This window comes from Aethina tumida, chromosome 1 (genome assembly GCF_024364675.1).
Source record: "Aethina tumida isolate Nest 87 chromosome 1, icAetTumi1.1, whole genome shotgun sequence".
In the NCBI taxonomy this organism is placed as follows: domain Eukaryota; kingdom Metazoa; phylum Arthropoda; class Insecta; order Coleoptera; family Nitidulidae; genus Aethina; species Aethina tumida.
In genome coordinates, this window is record NC_065435.1 from 51,741,073 (window position 1) to 51,759,482 (window position 18,410).

General features: G+C 29.5%; 1 protein-coding gene across 1 annotated transcript in view; it reads right to left on the reverse strand.

Moving 5' to 3' along the window:
* LOC109600705 (multiple PDZ domain protein-like) overlaps positions 1–16,943 on the reverse strand; it is a 47,915-nt gene extending 30,972 nt beyond the window's left edge. The window contains exons 1-17 of the mRNA XM_049964129.1: positions 16,802–16,943; positions 15,756–15,901; positions 15,062–15,196; positions 14,849–15,007; positions 14,624–14,794; positions 14,349–14,568; positions 13,567–13,871; positions 13,305–13,514; positions 13,032–13,202; positions 12,828–12,980; positions 12,531–12,764; positions 12,228–12,467; positions 9,090–10,276; positions 6,018–6,282; positions 5,735–5,860; positions 5,310–5,639; positions 5,120–5,210 (exon numbers count right to left, since the gene is read on the reverse strand). Coding sequence (XP_049820086.1) covers positions 5,120–5,210; positions 5,310–5,639; positions 5,735–5,860; positions 6,018–6,282; positions 9,090–10,276; positions 12,228–12,467; positions 12,531–12,764; positions 12,828–12,980; positions 13,032–13,202; positions 13,305–13,514; positions 13,567–13,871; positions 14,349–14,568; positions 14,624–14,794; positions 14,849–15,007; positions 15,062–15,196; positions 15,756–15,761 — 4,003 coding nt within the window. The 5' untranslated portion in view covers positions 15,762–15,901; positions 16,802–16,943. The remainder of the gene's footprint in view (positions 1–5,119; positions 5,211–5,309; positions 5,640–5,734; positions 5,861–6,017; positions 6,283–9,089; positions 10,277–12,227; positions 12,468–12,530; positions 12,765–12,827; positions 12,981–13,031; positions 13,203–13,304; positions 13,515–13,566; positions 13,872–14,348; positions 14,569–14,623; positions 14,795–14,848; positions 15,008–15,061; positions 15,197–15,755; positions 15,902–16,801) is intronic.
* Between the last annotated feature and the right edge of the window lie 1,467 nt (positions 16,944–18,410).

Here is an 18,410-nt window from a genome sequence, read left to right on the forward strand (position 1 = left end):
TCACAGTCCTTGAACTAATTTCCCACAGTTCCATTTCCTAAAGGTTAACTTTAATTTCAGTTGACGATAAGGTTGGATTGTTTTTTTCACATTCGAATTATCCAGTTATTGATTTCATTTAAAGTTTTTCGAACTGAAACAAATTTTTTCTTAGCTACAACTTGACCAGTTTGTCTAAAATTGTTAACAATACGGAAAACGATTAACTTATTTAGCCGATAATTCTTAGGCATCTCTTCTTGTTTTTCTCGATCTGGGTAATGCTAAATTCTAATTTTTCTTATAGTTTCACTTAGACCAATTATTAAATAATAATAAGACAAAAGACCTTTAGTAAATAAACGATTTAAATTCACAGAGCGCAATAAAAGTTGTTATAATTTTGTCCATTGAAAAATAAAAAATGGCAATTTTTAAAAGAATAAAATTAGATTGACTAGTTACATAGTAGAAACAAAAATAACGTTATAGTTGTTATAATTATGGCCACTATTATATACAAAAGATATTGATACATGTTTATTTTGGCCAGTTATTTCTTTAGAATATTTTTTGATTGTTCAAATATCAAATAACAAGAAATTATCAAAATCAATTGTTTAGAACATAAACAAAAAAAATTGTTTAGAACATAAACATAAAAATCTTGTGCGTGCCATAAAGATTTTTATAACGTCATACAACTGAGGTCAAAAATATTAGATCACTTTTTATCAAAAAAAAAAGAATACATATATTAAAGCTTCAAGAAAATAAATAAATAATGGTATAGATAAAATACAGATATTTGTAATTAATGCACCGTACAAAGTGTAAAAAATATCTGAACATATCAAAGAGTGACTTAACGCATTACTTCTAGCAAACAGTTTATTTCTAATCACTCTGTTATACATATATAAAAATTCTAAAGATATATTAACAGTCAGTAATATGAGAACCACTTCGTATTCTTTAGGTATTTGTGACATTTTATTCAAAGAATTTAATTGATCAGAAGAAGTAATTCTTTAGAAGAATGTAATTTTTATCTTTACCACTGAATATTTTCATAAACTTTTAAATTCAATGAAGAAATTGTTTTTTTATAGGAAATGTTCAATTTATTTATTAATTTTTAATTTATCGTCGATTATTATTAATTAAAATCAAATCACATTTTAAGGTGGTCACCCTGTATTCTAGGAGAATTCTCTCCACTTGAGTAATTAACCAAATGAGCAATTAAAGAGAAATTATACGAAACTCAATAAATCGATATGCAAAATAAAAACTTAATCCTTAAAGTAAGCGCTCCGAGTCAGACTTAACAATCGCCTAAGATATTAACGATACCAAAATTACAATTTTGATAGATCGAAAGCTGATTATCGCGAAGGACTTGGATGAATAAAATTGAGATTGAGATAAATCAGGGAACGATAAGTTCGCCGTTAAGACCTGACCCAGAAAAAAATTGAGAATTAAAATTGATGGTACGTTAAAGCTGTGCATCAACGCTTTGATCAACCAATCATAATTCATTGATCAAAGTGGCGGTGACGGATCATTAATGAACCGTTTTGATTGTTTCCGTAAGCGACGCTAAATGTTATGGATCAAAAAAATCACGTGACAACATTTTTAAATTAAATTGTTTTAATTGGAAGACATTTTTCACAACATTAAAGGTCAATTTGATTCAAGATTTACTTAAATTTTAAATACTTCGTTATTTAATCACCGAAGTTTCGGCTTTAAGTAGTTAGCTCCTCCAGATGGTGGATTTATAAAATATTCCTGAATCGCGAGGAACAGTAAGGAACTTGGTTGAAGAATGGATTTTGGTACAGGGTGTAACAAATTATGTATTATAAAAACATATAATTTACGTAATAGTTATTAAATTTTATAATCTTTCAGGATTATAATTTACATATTTTATGCCACAAATTTTAACATGACATGAAATGATAATTAATGAATTATTTATATTGAAAACATTTACTTGTGTTCGTTGAAACTATTTTACTAGCTTTATGTAGCTGGAAGATGATTCTATTTAGAATGTTTATAAGACTCATGTTTTTATTTACGTTATAAACATGTGTTTATTTTGATTCCGATGAAAGTAGTTTATTGTAAACATTCATTTATATCGGTGTAAAATGGGTATATACTTTCGTATATAAATAATACGTTAATGGCTTGTATTCAAATTTTATTATTAAATATCCGCCTCACATGCCAAGTACAAAAGGAACAAAGTTGTGATAATTAATTAATAATTGTACACAAACAAAAATATTGATATTTATTGAATATTAGTTATTTATGCACATTCACATCGGAAATTTACACATTCTACATAAATCGACATCATTGTAAACGTTCGAATTGAAAAGGCACAGAAAGTTTAATTAAAAGTTCGCCAATGTCTGTCAACTTGAAAGAAATTTAATTAAAATCGTTGTTTATTTGTTAAAAGGTGCAACGGACCATAATTCAAGTCAACTGACACCACTGAATTTATAGATATGTATGGTATTTTGTTGTGTCAATGCGATATTGAAAAATACTGACAATGGAATTTTAACAGTTTCAGTTTTAATATAAATTGTAACTTTATAAATGTATGACTTACTATTAAAAAATCACTTGAAGATTTTTATATGTGATATATTTGATGACGACAATAAGTAATCTGAGGCATATAAGTACCAACAATTTAAAATAATACATACATATATCATTTTATATAAATTAAATTTAAAATTTTATATATTTTAACAAATTATTAATAAAATAAACAAGTAAATCTGCACCAATTTCATCAAATTTTAAGTTGAATATTGTGTATCTTTTACACTTCAGAATAACTCAGTCTTAACAACAAATCTAATATATAAGCGTTATAGGGTACTATCGTAACTAGGTAGCTAATTTGTAAAAATCTAAATTCTGTACATGCTCAATATAATTTATGTATATATGTATATATATATATATTATATATATATATATATATATATATATATATATATATATATATATATATATATATATGTCATGGGAACATCCCAATAATTAATTTTTCTATTAACTTATAAATTATGTTTCCTGAATATTTTGAAGCCAAATCATTAATTATTTGGGAATTTCACATTTAATTTTTCCAACTGCAGTTCTGTATAAATAAATATACAGTGCCGAGCAAAATTAGGGAAACAAATACAAAATATTTAAAACATCTCCTTTACTTCCTTTAAAACTCCCTTGTAATTTTATTATTTTTACAAATAACATGCTTACACTAACATTGAAAGAAGTATTCCGTTTTTTTTAATTAGATGAGCACCCCAAAAATGTAACGCACATAATTCAATTTATTCGTAATCTTCTGGCTGTATGTTGTTTTAATTCACATATATTTAAAAGATACTTCGTGGTGTTCATAAATATACAGCTAAAACAGTTTATAATATAAAAATGTAAGGCTGGAGTTGAGCAAGCTGACATTTCTAGGCAATTGGAATTAAATAGGTCCATTATTTCTAAAAGTAACAAACTTTTTATACGTCAATGTATACAGCAATGTCAACAAAAAAATTGTACTCCCCTTGAAGGACTCCTTTATCATAGTAGAGTTGAAATTGAAAAGAAACTAGGGGATGTTGACATTTTTGCACATAGGGTTCTTCGTCCTATGAGCGAAAGCAACTTGGATACTCGAAAACCTGCGAAGAAACCGTTTATTTCCATGAAAAATAGACGAGCCCACCTTAAGTTCGTCCATGAGCATGAAAACTAAATCATTACTAAGTGGAATATAGGGCTGTTTACTGATGAAAGCAAATTAAAATTAATAATTTAGATAGTATTACTTGGGTGAGGTGTTCAGAGAATGAGAGGTTCGGTCCAAAGTACACAGTGAGTACAATTAAACATAGTGCTGCAAATGTAATGATTAGGGGAGGATATTCCTCTGCTATTGAAGTGGGTTCTTTACGAATAATCAATGTAATAATGGATACATATCAGTATATGGATATAACAAAACGATGTTAAATAGTGAGCGTATAGTCCAGATCTTAACCCCATTGAGATCTTTTGGGAGATCGTGGATGAGGAAATTCGATCAACGCATATAGAAAAATTCAAAAATTTTAGAGAATTGTATAGTGCAGTTATTTCAGCAAAAGAATATGTACATAACATTACTGACTATGAGAAATAGATATTTAAAGGTTATAATTTGTCCCTTTTTATATGTAGTTTTTTTAAAATTTTATGCATTGTGTGTATTATTGTTGACATAAAACAAAATTATTTAATTTATTATTATTAACAAAAAAAATTATAAAAGAAAATTGTTTCTCCTATTTTGCTCGGTACTGTAAATATCAATCAATATTTAATATATATTTTATTAATTAAAATTGTCGCCAATTCTCATATATCAAAGGCAGTTTTATTAGATTATTAAAAAATTGAAAATTTTCAAAAAGAGTTTTTCCAATAGTTACGTATGTTACTGAAACATAATATTAGTTTACAATTTTATAATTTTTTATAAATTTTATTTTGTGAAATAAACTTTACTTTGAAGAAAAAAGCTTTGAAAACTATATGTAAATAATTTTACATAATGTGTAATTAAAATATTATATTTTTCAATTTGAAAATATATCTTGACTTTTTTGGAAACAAATATAAATTGAAATGTTATTATAATTTATTTATGTAGTATTTTATCAACATCAAACAAATGTACTATTATTATATATTAGAAAAGTTCCATTTAATCGTGCCTCGATTTTTATGCTAATTACAAGTATTATAAAAATCGCTTAAAATAGAAATATTAATATTATATTTTTTACAGTTTTATTATGCGAAATAAATGCTGTTGATAATAAAAATGCATTATTACAGTAGTAAACGTGAATTTTTTAATAATTTTCATGAACGCTTTTAAATTTATTGGTAATTTTTATTTCCATATGATAAATATTAAATTTGAATTAATAATATAATGATTTATTAGGTAGCGGTTAGTTGTTTATCACTTCATTTGATAATATTTTTCCTCATTATTAAATAATATAATTCATGCAAATACATGTAAATTGGGACTTACTCATTGTATATCCGAAGTCATCTTCTTTTTCTGGATCTGAAGCAATTTCTTCTTTCGACCTTTTGACATTCGCCGCACTAGCCCGATCAATCTGTAAATAAATCACATTATAAAACGTACTTCATGCTGCGATGCGATACAATAAATTGGAAAATAAAATAGGATATTTTCTAGTAAAACAGTAACTTACCGAAATTCCTTTGGAGGACACCGTCCTTCCCTCCATTTCCCTAGTGTCCTCTTCTTCATCTTCGCTCTCGTCGTTGGAATCGTCATGTCGGATGTTAATAGTGGGCGGTGGTGTTTCAGCAACCGGTTCCGGTGTCGCCGTCCGTTTGACACTCTCGAACGGTTTTTCATTCAAAAGTTGTCCACCATTTTCTTTGACCACGTCTCCTTTGGGTCTGTCCGATTTCAGATCGGGTACGATTTCGGGGGCGTTCACGCTTACGGGCGATGGAAACGGCGACGGGCAATTTTCTTCGTCGTTTTGGAATGTGTTCGCGTCCGCGTCGATATTCTGCAAAAAAAAAAACGAAATGTTATGTTTTAAAGAACCATTGACAATGCCGATGACTTTTAATTATAACAACCAGAACTATTGAGTGCACTTACCCATTGTATAAGAGATTGTATTACAAAGGACACTGGATTGGAAGCATTTCTGATTGCTTGAACAGCAGTTTCATGACTTGCTTGGCGCAAATCAATTCCACTTACTTCAAGGATTCTATCGCCAGTCTGAAATGACATAATAGAAATTAATTAGACTTTATATTAGTTACTGGATTTAATAGAGTTTACTTAGCATAAGAATATCGGTCTGAATTTTCTGCACTTCAAAAGGTGCACAGCCTTTCGTGAGAGCGAATTGTTGAAAGTTTGATTGAAAACTCACCTTAAATTGTCCGGTCTTTCCGGCTGGACTATCTTCGACGACATTTTTAACGAAGATACCCAAAATTGTCTTTGACTCCGATTTTTGTAAGTCGACTTTGCCGCCTACTATGCTTATACCTAAACTTTTGTTCGGTTCTCTGTATATTTTCACGGTGTGGGTTGATCCCCAATGTTTTTGCAGCATCTCGTCAAAATGGCATCCCCTTAATGTACCATAATCATTATCAATTTGCCGTATCACTGTCATTTGTGAGTTTTTTTCACTAGAAATTAAATTAATATTTAGTTATTAAAGTGTAATTATTTAGGGCGTGTAAAAAAATTTTAATTATGGGAAATTTATCGAGCTACAAAATTCTAAGGTATTATTAGACATTTTAATTTGAGTCTTTTAATTAAAATTAATTAATATATTTTTTATTTTGATAATTAAACAAATAATTCATTAACGTAATTGGAAGACATTATATCGTTGTCTGGACTGAGAAAAGATTGTAATGTCCAAAACTCACGTGTTTAAACATGTGACCTAAACAGTTCCTTCATAATTAAGATATAAATAAATTTGCCATAAAAAATTGACAAATGTCATGAGATTCAGTTACATTTTATATTCGTGGTTATTAATAAATTTCATTATATTTTTTTTGTAATTCTGCATTGGTCACGTGGAATGAAACAATGTAAATTTCATATTCACATTTAAATATATATAATTATAAATAATTATTTTTATATTTTGTCTAATTTAAATTCCTTATTTGGCTAATTTAAAGAAAAACTGAAAATTAAAGTAACCTATTTTGTGACGGAAAGATAAAAAATAAAATATGTACTTACAATTTTTCGAAACACAGAACAGTTTATTGTTTAAAATCCGGAAAGCACTCTTAAAACAAACTAATATAGCCATCCGTATATTATGGCTTCACAGCTTTTAATAGGGACACCAAAGTAAGTTAAGCACACTATGTTCATCACATTGTTTGTCAAAGACTACTGGAAGGTCTGTATTATTATACATAATCTCATAAACTCACGGGGGTAATTTTGTAGGGTGTCACATAACTGAACAGACATTGAATATTTTTACATATATGTAAAGTTTCAGGGTTTTACCTGATCCACTGTTAAAAATCTTGTATTACATATGAGCCAAATTAGATAATATTTACTTAATGGGGTCGACCGGATTTAAACCATATATGTACTACATACAGTTTTATATAGGTATGTTAGTTCTTTTTACGAATGTACTTTGTAAAGTTTCCTCTCTTCCAATAAAACTATTGAGTTAATTACAGGGTCCGTAAATAATTGTCGTGATATTTATTAATTATTAGTTATATTAAGGTCGTCAAAGAATTTTTTAACTCCCCCAAAAAATTCATTTTAAAGACGTCCAAAAATGACACTTTGTCAAAAAAAACTAAATTATATAAAATACATTCTTTATATAATAAAAAAATAAATAAATTAAGCATAAAAATTGTTATTAAAAATAAAAATTTGTTTGTTTGTTAACCAATGATTACAACCACGTTGTTTTTTATTAATTAGATAATTTGTAATAAAAGAAAATTTAATAATTAACTAAAATATTATTTTTAGACTAGACAAAAAACAAAATTTGATAATTATTTGAAATTCTTGATAATCAATAACCCTGTTTGACTAAAATATTAGGAACGTTAAGAAAAAGTAACTACATGATATATTTTCTTGAATTACAATGTTTTTATCTTAAGAACATCGTTAAATTATCTACCAAAAAAATTAAATCATGTTTAGTTTAACATAATATATTATTAATATTTTATATAAGAAATATAAATAAATAAATATAATACTTTATATTAAAAATGAAATGATATAAATTATTTTTATGTTTCGTCAGACTTTCTTCTATTTAAACTTCTTATACGGGTTATTTAGAACAAAATAGAAAATTAAAGTAAAATATTTTGTGGTAAAAAGAGTGATTATTTAAATTTTCTGGGTTTAGATAATTTCATAATAATTTGATAATTAGTAACCCTGATTGACATTGACATATTAGAATATATTTTTTAATTACAGTTACAGATTTATTTTCTTGAACTATAATATGTTTGAAAATGTAGATATTATTTAATATTAACTTAAAAACATCGTTAAAATTTCTACCAAAAAAATTAAATCATGTTTAGTTATCACAGTCTTGAAATGTCGTAGAAACTACATATTTCACATATAAATCTATAGATTTAACAATATATTGTTAATATTTTATATTGGCCTATTAAAAATGAACTTATATAAATTATTTTTATGTTTTGTCAAATTGGGTCATTTAGAGCAAAACTGAAAATTAAAGTAAAATATTTTGTGGTAGAAAGAGTGATCATTTAATTTTTCAGGTTTAAATAATTTGATAGTTATTTGGAAATTTTGATAATTAGTAATCCTGATTGATTTTGACATACTAAAATAGTTTTTGTAATGAGAGTTATAGATTTATTTTCGTGTAATATGTTTGGAACTATAGATCTGAGTTTAATATAATAAGAACATCATTAAACTTTCTACAAAAAAATTAAATCATATTTAATGATCATAGTTTTGAGATGTCCTATAAACTACATGTACAGATTGTGCCAATAAGTAGATCTTATTAAGTGCACAAGCAAAATAAGATTAAATGTTCACTTATGTGGTTTCTTTTATAGATTTTTCTTTATTATAATAGATATCTCTTTATAAAAATTGTTGTTGTACGACTCTGTTATTCTCTTCAAAACTATAAATAAAGTAATTTTATAAGTGAATTAATTTTAAAAATTCATAGTCAATAACTGAGACTTTTAAATTATCTAAAGATTCAATAATTTAGTCTCTCGTGGCAATGTTACATGTTTATTGAAAATTGCGTGATCAAAAAATTATTACGTCTTAACAGTTTATGGCTTAATATATTAAAGTACGTTGTTGAACAAAATTACGGAATCACTTCGCCAAATTAAACGTTTTTTTTTCGTTCGAGCTTAAAATATAACTTTTAAATGTGATTAAAACGCTAAAATTATCTTACCTCTCATCACACTGATATCCCGGAACAAAAGCGGACTGTCTTCTATTCTTCGAAGGTCCCGGATCATAAGTCAACATAATAAATGACCTATCCATCACATCCGGAGCAGATTTGCTTTTGAAAGGTAAAAGAATGTCGTTGAATATTTCGTCGTCCGACATTTCCACCGTCCCCTCCTCCGTTTTCTCCTGCATGCCCTTCTGATAAATGCCGTAAGCTTCCAGGCAGTCTTCGTAATCGTTATAATACTCCTCCAAGCATTTTTTGAAACATCGTTTTCCGGGACTGCGAGATATGTCCACGGAGTCGAGAACGTTCGGCTCGCTAAGGCTTTTGCTCGATTGCGGAGGATATTGCACTAAAAAAAATTCGTCGCCCCCCGAATCTTCGGTTTGATCGTAGGATTTCAGTTCGTCGTCGAATTTAGTGTCCAAACAGATATGGTATTCGGGAAAGTTCATGTTCAAACACGGTTCGGAAACGGCCACGGCCACCACGGTCGAACCAGTTTTTATGGAATCACTCGTTGAATCTTGCACGTCTACGTAATTTTGGTCCAGTACGTTTCTCGAGTTTGTTGGTGTTATATCTTCTAGTTCATTTTCCTCTAATACTTGCGTTGTTTGTATGTTTCGTACTTCCTTGTGGGTTGGGTTGGTTTTGATTAGGGTTTCGCATGTATCTCTGTTCAATTGTTGGTGATTAAACTTGGAATTGTCGTCGGAAAACGAGTCGTCCACGCATGTTTCGTAGCCGTCCTTTTCCGAAACGGACGATGGTGTTTGATTTGATATTTTTTCACTCTGTGTTAAACTATCCGTTTTAATTAATACTGAATCGCACTTATTATTATTTTTATTAAATACATTTCGGTCGTTAAAATTTTCACAGTCGCCCGATTTATTATCTAATTGAGATTCATTAGTACTTTTAAAACTAATGTCTAAGTCACTATCGCCTATAGTATCCACAGGTTTTAAATTTAAATAATTATTCTCTAAAAAATCACTATTTAATAAATGTTGATCGGTGTTCTTCTTTTGGCTGCACTTATCGGTTTGACTATTATACGATGAGTTAAAGGAGTTTTCTCCATCGATACATATATGAACCACCTCCAGACATTCTTGATATTCTTCTATGCACTCTTGAAAGTCTTCTATGCATGTTTGATCGTCTTCAGTGTCCTGTAAAAATATTAAATAATAATTTAATAATTTGTACCAACAAAATTACTCACTTCTACTCTCATTAAAGATTAAAAATAATAAACCCGATTAAACTGAGGAGGTTCTTTTATGTTTCATTATTAAAAAAAATAAATTTTGAGAAAAAATTGAATTAAAAAACACTACTAGACACTCTAATATTCTAAAACGTTAAATAAAGTATTAATTAAGGAATTTGTTAGTCAATAAACAATAGATTTGTTTCAATATACACTTTATTTGTAAAACATTTATAATTTGCGATATGTGGAGTGACAATTAGGTAATTATAACTAAATAAAATTTTAACATATCTAATAAAATAGGACACATCTTAATCACATCGATATACGAGGGACGTATTGACATAACTTTATAAGTAAATGTAGCCCTTCCATTCACGTAGTGGAAATCTTATTAATTCTGTAACAAAAAATAATAAAATTATTATATTCATGATGCTATATTCGGTCTTAACAAGACAATTTTATAATAAAATAGAGGTGCTCTTAAAAATCAATTAAAAATATGCTTTTGGTAACCACTTAATTTGAAACGTGACAGGATTAATATTAAAGAATACATAAAAAATAAGTATCATAATAATTTTGTGAATAGATGGCTATTGCTCTAAATTGGAGCATCATTTAAATAATGAAATTTGAAGTTTATGGGAGAATACATAAATTCGTTTAGATGTTATTACTCTTTTTTAATAACACGCAGTTTTATAGTTACAATAAAATTTATGGTTAATAAAATTTTATACTTTTACCATTTAAAATAATTATAATAGTTTTACATTCAATAGTTTAATGAATTTCTTTTATAAACTCATTCGTGCTATCTCTATTTATATTACGTTTCTATGATTTAGCTATATTTATTTATTGTTATATTTTATCATCAAATTATTTTAATGTATATGGAAATAATAATATTTTAGATATTTTAAGATATGTATTTTTATATTTTCTTCAAGAATATTAAAATCTCATGAAACTCTGTTTAAAAATTTAAAATTTTTAAATTTTGTATTTAACTAATCTCACATACATGTTCAGAATTCCTTTCTTTTATTTTCGTAGTACTAAAACACGTTGCCCAGCATGATATATCCCAATATGATAAAAAATTGTTTACCAAAAACATAAATAAATTTTGTAAATTATGTAACATATATTTTAAAAAATATGTACTTACCAATAAAATGAATCCGAGTTCTTCAGACCATTCTTCTAATAATTTCCGTACAAACTAAAAACAACTCTCCGTCAGTTATTTAATAACTTTTTTTAGATACACTAACACACAGACACATTCTTTTCAAATGTTCACGGAAGAAGCGGTTTTAAACACTACGCTACAATATTGAACAACATTTCAATCAATAGCGTACAAATTAATGGTGAATGGTGCAAGTAAATACTACTTTTTAGTGCAAAAATGCCTTCACGAAAATAAATATATACATTTCAATAACAATATTCATTCGATTTTTATGTGTTCCATCACAATTGTCAATATTTTGAATTTATATTTTGGGCTTCGTGTCAATAAAATGTGAAATATCTGTGTGTACAGTATTGACACGATATTTATTGATCTAAAATGCACAATTCTCTTTGGTGGCGATTATTTTAGTTTATAACAATTATTTCTTAATTTATTAATAGAAAAGTGCCTTTTAATATCAATCAGCTTGTTGCATTCAAACCAGGAAAAATGTAGTTGATATTTATCGGTTTGCCTCATTATTTTACAAAGGTAAAAAATGTGTTGGACAACCCCATAAATTGAACACAAGTAGCGCATATTTGGAAATAATGAAAAACAAATCGAACATTATATCTAACTAACTGGTTTGTCCTCAATCCTAACTGAATAACACTGTGAAAAAATCCACTAAATGATATCTTTAGTCTCTCACCTGACTGGTGTGCGAGACGGCATCATTACTATTAAGTGGTTTTGCTACAGTTATCCTGACGGGACCTTTTGGTACGCCCTTTAACACTTGCACCGCTCGATCTAAAGACGAGTCGGCCACATTGATATCATTGACTGCAATCAGTCGATCGCCAGGGATCAGTCTTCCGTCCGTTTGAGCAACACCGCCCGGCACCAGTGAACGAATTACTATCACCGTATCCTGGCTGTTAAGTGGATCCTATAAGGGAAGTTAGTTAGTTCCGAAGTTCAGCTAAATTATGTTATAATATAAAAGGTTTACTTGATAATCTAATATTGAAAAGCCAAGTCCATAATCTCCTTTATTCAGTTCTACAACAGTCGTCTCCTGATTCCACATTGGCAGACCGGCTATTAATTCTAACGATCTTGATCTACTGATGGTGCACGCGTCACTTGTTAAACTTGATGCCAACGACGTTTCGGATTTTGCTTTTACCAGTCTGTTCCGTTCGCAGGAGGGAATTAGAGTTTGTAAACTTCCAGCCAGTATTTTCTAAAAACAACAACGAGTACGTATAGTACAAAACAACTGAATAACACAAATGTACACACTCACCCTCGCCTGAAAAGCATCCCTGTGTTGTGCCGTATCAATGACTCTAATAGGAACGGGATACCGAGCACAAACTAAACAAACGTAATTTGGCAACTGCTTTAATATGGCAACAACTTCAAGATGATTCAAACCCAACAGCATTATTCCGTTCACCTATAAATTGTGTACGTGGAGACAAAATATAACAATATTAAAACCAGATACCTCGAGCAACTCATCTCCTGATTGTAAAGCGCCGTTTAAACCTACAGGACCGTCTGGTAGGATGTTCCTTATATAGTGATGTGGTCGCACTTCCTTGCCGTCTTCCACATCAACCGTACCTTCTAAACTAATTCCTAACCCCTTGTTGTTCTCCTTCTCCATTTGGGCGATCTGCAAAAGTACCCATGATTATTCTCTGACATATATATATATATATATATATATATATATATATATATATAGACAGACAATATTTGGATTGTGAATACATACCACAATTTCCACGTCGTCCTCAAACTTGTCCCGCCACTTATTTTTTATCGCCTCGTGACTGTTACCATTGAACTGCAACGATCTCGTGCCATCAATCACGATCTCCTTCTCCTCGTCGTTCGTGCTATCCGCATCCAGCAGTATTGCAGAATCGAAATCCATACTTGTGCGTGATTCTGGCTCGGGCTCGATGCCCAAGTAACTCATGTGCTGAAAGGTGACACTTAATTTCCGGGCAAATTTATGCGATGGCTCTACTCACCACTAAACTAAATGGTACTTTTGGCAACGACGTGGCGGACGAAGATGGGGGCGAGGGTAATCTTAGTTCGTTTGCGCGAATTGCCATCTGCAGCTGTTCGTATTTAGGTCCTCTTAAGTATCGCTCTATCTTGATTGTGACCGTGGGTCCTGTGTTTCTTAAGAGTTCGACAGCTTGATGGTTCGTATAGCCGATTACGGATACTCCGTCTACTTCTATTATTCGATCGTTAACCTTTATGCTTTTTGTGAGATCGGCGGCACTGCCTTTGCTTATGCTTTTAACGAAAATTCCAGATATTTCTTCTGTAAGGAGGTCGTGTGTTTTAGTAAAATTTACGAATAAAAATTAGGGTGACAAATTTGTTTTGATATATTTTGCCAAAGCGACTGCCATCATAAAGTTATAAATACAATATTTTAAAAACAAATAAAAATGTATAAAAACAAATAAAGCTTCTAAACCATTGAAATTCGTTAGTTATTTAAAACATTTGTTCATAAACATTATTGAAGCATAAGTTTAATACGATAGATAAAGTTAAATAAACATTATGATGATGTATATGCTTTTGGAAAATTCAAAGCGTCTCGACGTTTAACGTCGCGCAACATATGTTTTCTAGATAAAATTAGAATGCATTAGTGCCTAAAACATTGAATTAAACGAATTTATTTTTATAGCATTTAAATATAAAACTGTGCAGCTTATAAATTGATTTATTAACATTAATAAATGGCATTAGTCACTTTGTAATTGAAAAAAATAATGGAATTGCTCACCTTTTTCACACACGTATCCTGCTACCGTGATACCAAGTCCCAGGTCGTCCTTTTTTAAGTTAACAGTGCAAGTTTCAGTCTCTGGTAAATTGGGCTTGTGCAGGGCCATATCAAGAGGTAACATTTTTGGTGTGTTCTTTGGCTCATCGATGGGTAAGGAAACGGGAACATTTCCAATTGGTAATGGGTCTTTAACGACATCAACAATACCTGATATAGGCTGGAATAACAATTAAAATAATTTATCTTCGACAAACATGCCCGTTCCTACTTACGTGTAATTGAACTTCAGAATTTTGGCCAGTGTAAATAAATGGATTGGTGTATGTGGACGGAGCTAGTTGTGTTAAAGTGTCAGCGTATCCGTTTTCTACAAGATGTCTATCCAGTTCCAAGGGGTCACCCAGTATCTTAGTCGGTACAATAGGAGCATGACTACCCAGAGCCTAAGACAAGTAACTTTTTCCAATGATGGCAGGAAGTAAATATTATATGTATACCTGATAATCGGTGTTAGTAGATTCAATTGGTCTGGCCACGACCATCCGAACATGCACTCCACATTGTCGTAACACTGAGGCCACCTGCTCTGATCCCAAGCCTCGTAAATTAACTTCTCCAATTTGTAAAATGTGGTCGCCACTTTGTAATCTACCATCCTACAAACACCCCCAAATGATTATACAGATAAAAAATTGTCGTTTCATATTTACCCTGTCGGCGACGCCACCCGGCAAAATAGTTTTGACAACGACTCCAGTGCTTCTACCGCCAATGATACCGAAAGCAAGTCCTGAACCATCATTGATTAAATCAATTACTTCTACTTGTGCCCACTCAGTATTTAACTGCAAAAAAATTCTCTTTAAAACTATGTAAATATGGCAATGAAATTTAATTGGACTTATTACCGATACTCATTTCTCTTCATTAGAATTTTTTCGGACTTTGTTGAGATGATTAAGTGATTTGTTTTGGTAATCTGCATAATAATAACGTTTGAATGTCCTATACATTTTTATTTTAATTGAGATGTTTTGTTGTATGCTAATGAGACATGAAATTTGCATACTTTTTATTTGACCCTCTGTTTTAATATTTAAAGATTTGCAACAAACTTTAACATTACTCTTCTCAGGTTTGACACAGTTCTCAATAGTTGTTTGAAACTTGTAAATACTGTGGAAAGTTTCGAATTTATTTAGTGATTTACCACAAAAGGTGCTGAAGCTTGTACATCTAAAGTGCTTTACAATGTTTGTAATTAGTTTTGAAAAAGAGTTATTTTATACAAACTTCTAACAAATATTCCGATGTATGTAAATTTTGATCGTGTACTAAATGTATTGATTAAGTAAAGAAACGAATAATTCTTATGAATTTAACAAAATCCATTAGTATACTTACGACCATGTCGTCAAATAATTTAATTTATCCTAAGATCTGGATGTCGTTCAAAAATTCTCAAAAAGTATTGATTTCTATTTTTGAGAATAATCCCCGACATTGCTAGGGTCTGCTTCATCAGTGTCATAAATGCGTCACAAATGTATCTGAAACAAAAATATTATTACATTTACATTTACTCCGACTAACAAATAATTATGTTAGAACTCCAATCATTAAACTTTTAATGAAAAAAATTACACAACAACATTAGTCAAATATAATATTAGATATACATTTTTTTCATGATAAATTAATTCATTTTGCCAACTAAAATGTCTGTTAATCATTAATTTTTTTCATATTAGCCTAAAATTATATCCAATTTTAATTTTAATATTTTATTATATTGTATTTGCATATTATACTCTATCATTTCAAATTATTGGTATTACTAATAATTTAAACATATGTGGGCAATATTGGTGCTACAGTTATTTTTAATCATTATATTAAAATTAAAACCTCAAAGCATCTTAATTTGAAGGTGTTTCCACGAAATATAAAAATACATATTAAATAATATTATTACAAACTAACTAATGTATTAAATAATTATTTCATCATCTATTCACTATTTATATTTTATGTTCATTTTATATTAGTCATAATATCTTTTATATATAAATAGAGTGAAAATATTATTATAAAATATTAAGTTAAACAATTTTATTTGATATTATGCCACGGTAATCAAGAAAATAATAAAACTTTAGCGCCACCATTCGCCTCTGGTATTTTAATTTTTCCAATACCATCATCTCCATTTTACAGCCCATTTCAAATAAATATTACGTTCAAATTAAATCAGATCGAAATAAACACATCTAAAGTATAATAAAAATCGGCAAATAAAAATAGTCGACCTAATTATGTCTTCACGCGATGCGATATTTAGATGTATAAGTAAGTAAGAGACATACCATGTGCACTGGCTACAATCAATAACAAAGTGAGCACAGAATTGCATAAATGAAAACACTGAAAAAAATCATAATGTCTTTTACCTTTTCGAAGATAGAGCCACCACCATAGTCACATATTTTATTACCTCGCAGCAATTAAACACGCGATTGATTTATTTATATGTCCAAAGTATTGTCTCGCACTTCAATTTCGAGGGAAAACAACGCGAACTGAAAACACTGGGGCCGGCCGGTGGAAAGATATTTTCCACTAATGCGCAAGTCGATTTTCTCTGCCAGGAATTGTGTGACTCGTGCGTATTTCGCCAAGGACGTTTATGTTTTTATTTTCTTCGCATCATCAGTAAAATTACTCATAATTTCACGGCACATCACATTTTCTAGACTGAGACTGGACTAATTATTCGTGAGGGCAAAGTGATGTATTTTGAGTCGGATATAGCTAATAATAATCATCTCAATCAATTTTTTATCATGTCAATCGGTAGTGATTTTTCACGCTCCACTTTTAAGTAATTAATAACTAAAATTGATTTCGATTATATTATACAGGAGAGTTGTTCCCTGGATTATTTTAAGAATTTTTTAGTCTTTTGATGATTTTTAATAAACCTTTTTTTTCTATAGGTAAAGGATAAAAGTTTATTAATAAAATTTCAACTAAATCATAGGTGTTTAATCTTCTTTTCATCGATAGTCGGGCTCTAAAAATGCCTGGATAGCTTCTGTTTGCATTGCATTCGTCAATTATACAATTTTTCAATCTTTTTTAATATAGCTGCTAGGAATACCCAGCATTCTCTATAGTTTCCATATTTAAAGACTCTTAAACACCTGAAGGCACTTTCAGAGCGAGTTTACTTTCCACAAACTGAGAATGATGATTCTAATATTCTAAATACCTTAAGTAATTGCCAAATTATGTAGAAAATAGAAGAAATCCAAGATAAATGGTGTATTTTATTAATATTTTTGTGTGCAATATGGAATAACTGAGGCACAAGTATCATTTTTTAATTAATTTGCCTTGCTGTTGATTCAAGGATCAATTTCGTCTTGAGGTACCTCTACTTAACTGCCCAAGTATGGGAAGGAAGTGCTGAATTTCGAAGTCTCCTGTCATTAATGTCTCATACGTGTTCAATCGGTGAGCTCATGAATCCAACGATGTACAGACCTTTCAATTAAAAGTTGTAGATTTTCCCCATGGTGTCTTCTGAAATGTACTCAACTATCATGAATTATCATAACAAATCTGGACTCATTACTGAAGAATGATTCACTCCATTTTACATCTCAAAGCTTTTGCTTTATACTCTATGTTGAAATGAGCAATTTCGTTAGACACGATTGAGTTTTTAGAGAACAAATAAACTCCATTGAATTTTTTTGATTAAGAATTACTTCTTTTCGCCGAGCTGGAAAATGTCTACAATTAATTGAAAACTGTTTGTAATATTTATATAACAATATAAAAAATTACAGAAAAACGAAAATGAGTAATAAAAAACCTAAATTTATATATTTAGTTTTCGGTTTTTATTTTATTATCATTTTTTAATATACACTATGGTTAATAAAACATGACTTTTATTATACAAAAGTGAATTAAATTATCACAGGTATTGTTAATATTATTGCTAAGTTGTTATTGCCTTTGACCGGGTGGCATCACTTGCCACTGGTGTGA